The sequence below is a fragment of the Lethenteron reissneri genome, unplaced genomic scaffold (genome assembly GCF_015708825.2).
Source record: "Lethenteron reissneri isolate LAM-NWPU_2019-01 unplaced genomic scaffold, ASM1570882v1 scaffold_1429, whole genome shotgun sequence".
NCBI lineage: Eukaryota > Metazoa > Chordata > Hyperoartia > Petromyzontiformes > Petromyzontidae > Lethenteron > Lethenteron reissneri.
In genome coordinates, this window is record NW_026891145.1 from 7,501 (window position 1) to 18,747 (window position 11,247).

General features: G+C 49.7%; 1 protein-coding gene across 1 annotated transcript; it reads right to left on the reverse strand.

The window, feature by feature from the left end:
• Positions 1 to 441: 441 nt before the first annotated feature.
• LOC133362298 (protocadherin-19-like) lies at positions 442 to 8,929 on the reverse strand (the record flags this gene model as incomplete). The annotated part of the gene is given in 5 exon segments (XM_061581223.1): positions 442 to 577; positions 2,908 to 2,954; positions 4,675 to 5,324; positions 5,327 to 6,480; positions 8,812 to 8,929. Coding segments are annotated over 4 exon segments (1,956 nt in total), but the record flags the coding sequence as incomplete, so codon positions are not given.
• Between the last annotated feature and the right edge of the window lie 2,318 nt (positions 8,930 to 11,247).

The following is an 11,247-nucleotide window of genomic DNA, read 5'->3' on the forward strand; positions in this document are numbered from 1 at the left end:
AAGGCGATGGTCAACGAACGTTCATTTATCAGATGGGTAGGCTTTGGAATTTCTAGATGTGAAGCTTTCGTGACTGCAAGGATTCATATTCTTAGGTTTTTTCGGTAAAGTCACGTAGGTAAAAATAAAATTGATACAGCTGTCGTGGCTGTGACGGTTCCACCTGAAGACGGAAGCTTGTGTTGCCTCCGAAACGTCGTGATTTTTATTTTATTTTACTTTTATTAAATTTAATTTTTTTTACCTACGTGACTTTACCGAAAAAACCTAAGAATATGAATTCGAATTCTTTTTAATGTTGGATTTCCCACAACCGGCATTTAATTGAACGCTTTTGCCAGGAAATGTGGCCACCTCGTAGCACGGGATTCTGCCAACTCACAATAGCGCCTTCCCACCGCTCCTCTCCCATGGTGTTGTTATTGTCCGTCTGCAAATTACCAGCGCAAAACGGAACTTGATTTCGAGGCCGGACGCTGAAGAAGTGAAGGGTTCGTGTGTGCGGCGCGCTAAACGCTGCTCACCTTCTGGACTGCTGCTGCAGTCGATTGTTGGGCTCCAAGAAACAGCAAGGCCTCTGCAAAAGATCAGATAGTTAGATTTTTGTTGCTTTTTCTTTTTTGCCTGATGATAATTGCTTGTGTTGCAATCGAAACGTCGTAATATGCTTTTATTTTAATTTATTATTTTATCTTTAGACGTGACTTAACCGAAAGAACAAAAGAATAATTCCTGCAGTCACGAAAGCTCCATAATTAAGATTGCACGCCACCGCCATTCACGCACTGCGCATTCACGATCGCGTGCGGACGGGCAAGGCGCTGCGTAAGTGCCCGTTAAATGTGTTAGTTAATCATACACTTTGGTTTTTTCGGTAAAGTCACGTAGTTAAAGAATAAAATAAATGGGAAAAAAAATTTACCCGTAAAAACAAAGTTTTTCACTATAAATCCTTTATATGCGTGGCATCGGTTATATTTTATTATTCATTTCTGTTTTTCTTGAGTAAGAGTTTCATTTTTATCACATTGCTATTTTAAATTAAATATGAATTTTTTTTTTCCTATAAAGTATAAAATTTTGGAAAAAATTTTTTCACGAAAATCAAGCGTCACGCACAACGAGTCTGTGTGCAAAATGTCAGCTCGACTGGATCACGGGAAGTGGGTTAAAAAACGACCGAAAGATTTGCACGGTCGTAAGCGCGCAAGCAAGCAAGTCAACTTAATATAAAGGATTTAAAAACAACTAAATTGAATCGTTTCGGAGGCAACACGAGCTTCCGTCTTCAGGTGGAATCGTCACAGCAGAATTACTGCATCAAGTGAAGACAACTCTAAGAGACACGAGATTATATACAGCCTGAGGGGGGCCAGGGGGGGCCGTGGGTGGGGGGGACAAGCTGGTGGGGGGGAGGGGCCAGGGTGGGTCGTGGGTGGGGGGGGGGACAAGCTGGTGGGGGGGAGGAGCCAGGGTGGGTGGGGGGGGGGACAAGCTGGTAACATCATTTCTTATGATGCAGAAGATGGCCAGTGAGTTAAAACGGGGGGGGGGGGGGCGGAATTTTTATTTAATTTTTTAACTACGTAACCAAAGAGTGTGAAAGAGCGCCAGCTCTCTGCACAAGGGGGATTGTGGACTGGCTCTGACGGGTGCCGCTGCAAGCTTACAAAGAGCTTGAGTGCCCAAGCGCGTGCAGAGATTTCTGGAGCGAGACTCCCCCAAATCCTTTCAAAACGCCGTCGCGTGCCGTATTAGGAGCGAGTTGTTTATCAGCTAAAGGATATTTTGAGACGCTACGGGCTGTGCGTGTGCCTGCCGAGTTTTATTTTATTCTCTGAAAAATAAACGCCGTACATTCTTCTGATGTGAATAGACACACACATTGTGCCAACATGGCTCCGGATGACATTTAGCCAAGGCCGACATGCTGAGCTTTCAAAGTTTCTCACTGAAGGCGATAGTGACCGAGCGTTAATTATACAGACTGGTCAGCATTGGAATTCTTTTTTACATTTTGGATTTCCCACAACCGGCATTTAATTGAACACTCGCCGCATCCCAACTGTTTTAGCATTTGCCAGGAAATATGGCCACCTCAGAGCAGAGGTCGCAAACGGGTTTTGATTCCTTACCCGTACCCGGCCGCACCAGGGTCGCAAACGGGTACCCGTACCCGGCCGTACCTGTACCCTACCCGTACCTGGCTGGGTACGGGTATCGGGTACCTGATTGCGACCTCTGGGATGAAGCCATGTTGTAGGCGCGGGTGGGTTGATTCTAGGAACTTGAATTGTGAGAAGAGACAAGACGTTGGGAAATGAGTGACAAGCGGTGACTCACCAGTGACTCACGTTCTACCCATACCCGGCCGGTCACGGGTAGCCGGGTATCGGGTAGGGTACGGGTATCGGGTAGGGTACGGGTATCGGGTACGCGGTTGTGACCTCTGCCTCAGAGCACGGGATTCTGCCAACGCACAACACCGCCTTCCCACTGCTCCTCTCCCATGGGGTGTTGTTGTTGTTGTTGTCTAAATGTTGTTGTCTAGATGTTGTTGTCTAGATGTTGTTGTTGTTGTTGTCTAAATGTTGTTGTTGTTGTCTAAATGCACCGCAAAGTCACGACATCCGCTCAGCCTGCAAATTACCGGCGCAAAACGGAACTTGATTTTGATGCAGTAATTTTTAGCTGTGACGGTCCCACCTGATGACGGAGACTTGTGTTGCCTCCGAAACGTCGTGATTTATTATTTTATTTTATTTCCATTATTACTTTTATTAACTTTTAATTTAATTTTTTACCCACGTGACTTTACCGGGGAAAAAAAAAAACCTAAGAGTTTGATTTCGAGGCCGGATGCTGAACAAATGAAGGGTTCGTGTGTGTGACGTGGTAAACGCTCACCTTCTAGACGACTGCTGCTGCTGCTGTCGATTGAAATTGTCGTTGCCCTGCAAAAGATCAACGGGGGCACGCCACCGTCATTCACGCACTTCGAACTCACGCACTTCGAACTCACGATCGCGTGCGGGCAAGCGCCGCGTATGTGCACGTTAAATCTGTTAGTTTTGTATATCGCCAGCGCGTGACATTTTCTTCACTTCCATTCTCACCACGGAAGATTGCAACATTCACCGTTTTGTTTAGTAACAGGAGCAATCCGTACGCAGCAGGGTCATTGTGCCGACGTCAGCGCCCGACGTCTGTCCACGAATGGGCACGCAGACTCTGAACCCCTTGTGCAGAGAGCGCACGCTCGCACGCACGCACGCACGCTCGCACGCTCGCACGCACGCACGCTCGCACGCACGCTCGCACGCACGTACGCTCGCACGCACGCACGCTCGCACGCACGCACGCTCGCACGTTTGAAGAAGGGTCTTCGCTGGTACCACGTGTTTCCTGTTCTTTAAACGTATGTAATGTGAGGATATATCCGGATCACTGACGTGTCACAACTCGTCACGATGATTGGCTCTGCCGGTCCTGGTCCACAGCCAATGGGGGGAAGCCTGGGGGCGTGGCCCTGACGTCATGGAAAGGTGACAGCTGTAAGGAGATGATTGGCCCTGCTGGCTTTAGCCACAGCCAATGGGGAGACGAGTCAGGGGCGTGGTCCCGGGAGCCTACGATGGAGTCTGGAAGATTCCACGGAGGCTAACCAGGTTTGGTGGAAACGTACCACGTGACCCGGGTATTAAATAGGGGTGCAGACTAACGACACGTGGTCAGAACGGGAACGAACGGAGGAAGGGGGCCACGCGGGAGCGGGGCTCCGGGTTGCCACGTGGCAGTGCGTCTCTCTCTCTCTCTATCTGTCCCTCTCACGCTGCCTGTCAACAGCGTGAAGGAAAGCTGTTTATAAAAAGTGAAATAAAGACCAGATTCCAGGAGTCGCCTCAATGACCATTATTACACGTATATTAAGCTCGCCAAAAGGAGTGCTCGGATCTCAGCGAGCGTTTAATACGCGTGGCACCACGATTCGTACCTTCGAATGTGCCTCCTCATTGTATCCGCTTCTCTGAGTCTCTTAAGCATCTGCCACCAGCAGATCCCAGGTACGCGTGGGAACCCACCCACCCCCCCTTCGTGCTGCTGATTGAGGGACGCTGGTTTGCGTAGAGGTCGAACCATGAACCTCTCCGATTCATTAGCTTTATCTTCTTGGTTCTTTCGGTAAAGTCACGTAGAAGGGAAGTAATAAAATAATAAAAATAAAAGAATATTATTTTATTACTTCCCTTCTACGTGACTTTAGCGAAAGAACCAAGAAGATGAATCCCTGCAGTCACGAAAGCTTTAAATCAGTTGCTTTACATTATAAGTGATAACCGGAGTAAAATGCATGCAGATGAAATTTCGGCAAACTCAATCGTACACAATGCGCCTATATTTTATACTTGATTGCAATTTAATTTCGCGGACAGTCTACGGAGATATGCGTGGAAAAAAACACGTCATTCCCCCCTCCCCGCGCACGCCGCAACGTGCGTAACACACACTTGGTGGAGGAGGGCGGATGATGAACCGTGACGGATGATTGATTCTCAAGATTTCTTAAGTGATTGCCGCGGCAGTGAAAGTTCAGCGGGGAGTGCTTGGCGGGCCTCCCCGGGCCCGTGCGGTCATTTTCAAAAGGGGGCCGTCTCGCATCGGCGCGTCGCCTACCTGCGTGAGGTCGTGCCGGCCAGGCACACGGCGGAGAGGGTGGCAACGCAGGGGCTTGCCAAGCGCCGGCGTTGCCGCGCCCGCCGCCTCCGAGGGCAGGAAGGACTTGTCCTCGTAGGCGTTGGGCGCGGTGGCGGATGCCGCCTCGCCGCCGGAGCGGGCGGCCGCCCCCGGCTCGTCACGCGCCGGCGTCCTGGCCCGGGCGGCCGCGCCGCAGCGGTAGGTGCGTAGCTCCTTGTTCTCCCGCTTGCAGCGCAGCACCACCGCCACCGCAGCCACGTTCAGGACGCACGATGCCGCGGCCAGCGCCATGACCGCGACGAACGGCGTCGCGAAGCCGTTGTCCCCGTCCCCACCGTCGTCCCCGTTGTCGCCGTCGTCCAGGAGCCGGCCCTCGGGGCGCGCGTCCGTGACGCGCACCGTCAACGTCTTGACCGACACGAGCGGCGGCGCTCCGTCGTCCCGCGCCACCACCGTCAGGTTGTACTCGGCGGTGGCGGTCGCCCCGCGGTCCAGCCGCGTCGCCGTCGCCAGCGCGTACACCTCGCCCCCCCCGTCCCAGGCGCGGAGCGCGAACGGCGGCGCCACGCCGGGCCCCGCGGCCGACGCGCCCTCGAGCGTGCAGGTCACGCGCCCGTTGGCGCCCCCCGGGACACGCCGACGACGGCGGCCGCGGAGTCCGCCGAGGCGTCGCCGGTCGGGCCGAGCAGCCGCACGACGGGCGCGTTGTCGTTCACGTCCAGGACGCGCACCAGCACCGTGGCGTAAGCGGGGACGGAGTCTGGCCCCCGGTCGCGCGCCCGCACGTGCATCTCGTGGGAGTCGGCCTCCTCGTGGTCCAGGGCCCCCACGAGGGTGACTAGGCCCGAGCGCGAGTCCACCGCGAAGAGGTCGTGCGCCGTCTCGCGCGCCCCCAGCATCGCCGCGTACTCCACCTCCCCGTTGGCGCCATCGTCCGGGTCCGACGCGTGGAGCCGCACGACCAGCGTGCCCGCCGGCGCGTCCTCGGGCACCAGCGCCCGGTACACGGGCCGCTCGAAGGCGGGCGCGTTGTCGTTGGCGTCGAGGAGGCGCACGGTGAGCAGGACCGTGCCGCTGAGCGGCGGGCGGCCCCCGTCCAGCGCGGTGAGCACGTACTCGTGCGTGGCCCGGCGCTCGCGGTCCAGGGCGCGGCGCACCACCAGCACGGGCGACAAAGCGCCGCCGCCGCCGTCGCGCGTCTCCAGGGCGAAGGCGCCGTCGTCGGGCTCCATGGCGTAGCCCCGCAGCGCGTTGGCGCCGGCGTCGGGGTCGCGGGCGCCGTCCAGCGCGAAGCGCGTGCCGACCGCGGCGCTCTCGGCGACCTCGAGGAGGGCGCTCTCGGCCGGGAAGCACGGCGCGTGGTCGTTGACGTCCAGCACGTCGACGACGACGCGCACCAGCTCGGCGGGCCGCTCCAGGACGGCGCCGAGCAGCAGGGAGCAGCCCGAGCCAGCGGCGCTCGCCCGGCGGCACGCGGCCTCGCGGTCGAGGCGCCGGCTCACCCGCACATCGCCGACGTCGGCGCTCACGGCGAGGTAGTCGGAGCCGTTGGTGCCCCGCAGCGCTTGGAATCGGCGAGCGCGGAATTGCTCGGCGGTGAGGCCCAGGTCGCGGGCCAGGTTCCCCACCAGCGTGCCCGGCGGCTCCTCTTCGCGGACCGAGTAGCGCGGGGGCGCCGGCGGCGAGCGGCGGGCGGAGGCGGCGGCGGTGACGGTGCAGCACAGGCAGACGAGGGCGGCGCCGAGAGGATCCATTTGTCCGGGTCGGGGCGAGCCGGGGCACGAGCTGTGTGCGTGGACGGCGCCGGCCGAGGAGTCGGAATTGCGGGGAGACGAAGGGGGGAGAGGGTCGAGCAGGAATAAGGCAACGCTTGATAACAAGTATAACCCGTAAAAACAAAATTTTGGGAAAAAAATGTCACGAACATTAATTGTCACGCACAACGAGTCTGTGTGCAAAATGTCATCTCGATTGGATCACGGGAAGTGGGTTAAAAAACGACCGAAAGATTTGCACGGTCCTAAGCAAGCAAGCAAGTGAACTTAATATCAAGGATTTGAAAACGACGACGTGGGGAAGCAGGTGATGGGGGGGGAAGAACTGTTCGTTGTAATTTTTTTATTCGGATATTTTAAGTTGTGTAAATGAAATTGTGACCGGAAAATGGAAAAATTGACGATGCATAATCAATAGCGAGACTAGCTTCACTACCCAGTTTCGCCTGGGGGCTTGGATGAACCACGCCCGGCCGCCTTTGTCCCCCCACTGGCGATGTTCACACACCACGCCAGTTACTCGTTTGAGGCTGAGTCGACCTAGGGGAGGCCCAGGAGCGGTTAAAATAATCGTCACCGGCGGTGGCCGTGAGCGGGAATCGAACTCGGGTCGCCGGTTTCGTAGCGCGGCGTAGCGCTACCCGCTACACTACATTGCGTTACGCTTCCACGTGCGCGGATTTGACATCACAACTCACTTGCCGTGCAAAAAATAACTGCATTATTGAGTTCCAACCCCCAAAAAAGAGTATTTTTATAATTTGTACACGGTGTCCAGTTTGGAAAGTACCCACATGGCAAATTTCAAGTTTGTTGCATGTCGGGAAGTACGCTAAACATTTTGAACAAACACAATCACGACTTTGCCTTTTATATGAATGGAGATGTGATCTTGGCCTTGTCAAGTTGCTTGAGATGACGCGCTCGACGGCCATCAATGAATAGAGTGCCACGGTGAAATGCGGCGAAGTGTTTGACATACTTTAGTGCAAGCCGCCTCGTTGCTAGACACAAACATCAAGTGTTTATAACACTGGTCAACAACAACAACAACATGTTTTTCTGGCCTGGACCTTTGCAGCAGTGTATAGTGTAAGTGTATAGTAGTGAATAGTGTAGTGTATAGTAGTGTTTCGTGTAGTGTATAGTAGTGTATAGTGTAGTGTATAGTAGTGTATAGTGTAGTGTATAGTGTAGTGTATAGTAGTGTATAGTGTAGTGTATAGTAGTGTATAGTAGTGTATAGTGTAGTGTATCGTGTAGCAGTGTATAGTGTAAGTGTATAGTAGTGAACAGTGTAGTGTATAGTAGTGTATAGTGTAGTGTATCGTGTAGAAGTGTATAGTGTCACGGCAAGCCTCGGGGTCACTTGCTGGAGTTCTTCCATTACTCGTACGGTACATAGAATTTTTCGGTAAAGTCACGTAGGTAAAAAATTAAAATTTATAAAAGTAAAATAAGTTACTTGATACAGTAAGCGTGCTGTGATGGTTCCACCTGAAGACGGAAGCTTGTGTTGCCTCCGAAACGTCGTGATTTTTATTTTATTTTAATTTTACTTTTATTAATTTAAATTTTTTTACCTACGTGACTTTAGCAAAAAAACCTAAGAATATGAATCCTTGCAGTCAAGAAAGCTTCAAATCTAGAAATAGTAGGGTACATCTTCTTGGTTCTTTCGGTAAAGTGACGTAGAAGGAAAATAATAAAATAATAAAAATTAAACATAATAAAAAATATATATTGTTAATAAAAATAAAACATAATAATATATTATTTTATTGCTTTATTTATTTATTTTATTATTTCCTTTCTACGTGACTTTACCGAAAAAACCTAAGAATATGAATCATTGCAGTCACGAAAGCTTCAAATCTAGAAATAGTAGGGTACATCTTCTTGTTTCTTTCGGTAAAGTGACGTAGAAGAAAAATAATAAACTAATAAAAATAAAACATTAAAAATATATTCTATTATATTATTAATGAAAATAATAAAATAAAAATAAAACATGAAAAAAAATATTGTTATATTATTAATAAAAATAATAAAATAATAAAAATTAAACATTAAAAGATATTATATTATTTTATTATGTTTTACTTTTTATTTTATTATTTCCCTTCTACGTGACTTTACCGAAAAAACCTAAGAATATGAATCCTTGCAGTCACGAAAGCTTCAAATCTACAAACAGCAGGGTACATTTCATTAAAGCGTGTGTTTTAAAAAAGTTAGTAACATTACTCATCACGTCCATATCCAACAACGCCGAGTGGCTAAGACATGTGGACGAGATCAAGTTGTCTGTCAAGAGCGTGAGCCCTGAGTAGCCACGTACCCGCTACGGGATTCACCAGCCGCCGTCGAACCTGCAGCAGCAGCAGTTGGTGTAGAGCAACACAAACAATGTCGAGCAAAGCGTCGTAAGGGAGGCAAACGAGAGAGAGGTGAGAGAGAGGAGAGGCCTGGGGCGTTGAAACGAACGTCGCAGCTGTTTCTGAGGTCACGTGCTGACCACGTGGGCGGGTGAGTTGACCAGCAGCAGCAGCAGCCAATGGGAGGGAGGCGTGACGCACGCGCGGCTCTCAGCCAATCAGGGCTCTGTCCGCCCGTGGCGCGTGCTGCCCACCCACCTCGGCCAACATGGCGGCCTGGCACGACGGACGATTTGGTTGTCAGCGATCTGGAGTTGACGTTGACGTCACTGCAGCGATCCGTACTCTTTGGTTCTTTTGGTAAAGTCACGTAGGTAGCAAAACAATGTTCTCGCTGTGGTTTTCCCACCTGATGATGATGATGATTGTGTTGCAATCGAAACGTCGTGATTTAGTTTTGTTTATTAAATCCTTTTTATTAAGTTCACTTGCTTGCTTGCTTGCGCGCTTACGACCGTGCAAATCTTTCGGTCGTTTTTTTAACCCACTTCCCGTGATCCAATCGAGCTGACATTTTGCACACAGACTCGTTGTGCGTGACAATTTATTTTCGTGAATTTTTTTTCCAAAATTTTCAACTTTTTAGGAATTTTTTTTTCATATTTAATTTAAAATACCAATGTGATAAAAATGAAACTCTTACTCAAGAAAAACAGAAATGAATAATAAAATAAAACCGATGCCACGCATATAAGGATTTATAGTGAAAAACTTTGTTTTTACGGGTTAATTTTTTTTATACCTATGTGGCTTTAGCGAAAGAAACAGAGTATTTATCAGCATATTTGTATTGTTGTTACTAAGATGGAACTGTGTGCTTGTGTGTGTGTGTGTACGCAACCAGCAACACGGTTTACCCACAGCAAGGAATTGTTGAGGTGTTTTTCTTTCTATTACGTGCTTTTGAGTTCAAAATAATGTATTTCCATGTTGTGTAACGTCAACTGATTTAAAGCTTTTGTGACTGCAGGGATTCATCTTCTTGGTTCTTTCGGTAAAGTCATCACGTAGAAGGAAAATAATAAAATAATAAAAATAAAACATAAAATAATTCTCACGACGTTTCGGCCACAACGCAACGTCGTGAGAATTATTAAATGTTGTATTTTTATTATTTTATTATTTACCTTCTACGTGACTTTACCGAAAGAACCAAGAAGAAAATAATTCTTTTTATAAAATAATTATTTTATTGTTTTATTTTTATTATTTTCCTTCTACGTGACTTTACCGAAAGAACCAAGAGGATAACATCAACTGCTTTAATAAGGCATTTGAAAATGTTTCATAAAAAATCGTGCATTAGCATGCATTTCTGTACAATTGCATTCAGTATTCAGTATCGATTGCATTCAGTATCGCGTGGGCGGCGATGTTGTCACCTGTGGCTTTAGCGGCCACTAGGGGGAGCCGTGTCGTCACGTGCGCTGTCCCGAACGATGGCGTTCTTGACGTTAAATGTTCAAAACAACTTTATGAATCAAATGCATTTTAAATCTAATTACGTCCCCCAGTTCGTTTGGGGACGTTATAGTGAAACGGCTTCTATAGGAGCGGCGCAAGTTGAGGACTTGCTGTACTGCATCGCATTTGTTCTGCGAAATTTCGTTGCTATTCCAGGAGTCCCCAAACAATGCTGATATTACTGGCAGGAACCACCTGGTTCCACCAGCCCACAGGGGATTATTGTGTCCGTCCGTCCGTCGTGCATCCAAAATTGGGAGGGGTCGGGCTGGGTGGAGAGGGGATGGGCTGGGTGGGGAGGGTGGGGCTGTGTGGGGGGTGGGAGGGGTGGGGCTGGGTGGAGAGGGGATGGGCTGGGTGGGGAGGGGATGGGCTGGGTGGGGCTGTGTGGGGGGTGGGGCTGGGTGGGGCTGGGTGGGGAGGGGAGCCTCTACGTGCTTCCAGATGCACCACAATGAGCATCACGACCGATTTGTCAACTTCCCATTTACCAGTTCTTGCTTGACCTGTCAATTTCCTTCATTTTCTCCACATTTCTGCCCTTCTGGCTGGAGGTTGTCAAGTAATTGGTGTATTTTGCTTCTATTATAATGGCAACTAGAATTTGTTTTAAAATTGTTTCTGCTATTGATCATTTACACGGCTTTCACTGAAGCACTTCACATCATTTATCTTTGTGGAAACTATCCTGTTGGCAGTACTCTACTAGATGCAGGAATGTTTCTATTATTGTTTGCACCAGTATATCTTCTGTGTCCACTGTAAGAAATGCATGACTGTTTAATCTGAAGAATAGACATATTTTTACGGAGCTTATAGTTTACTAGAATAGCCATTATGGTAATGTGGAGGCGGAGTGGTTAGTACTGTGTTTT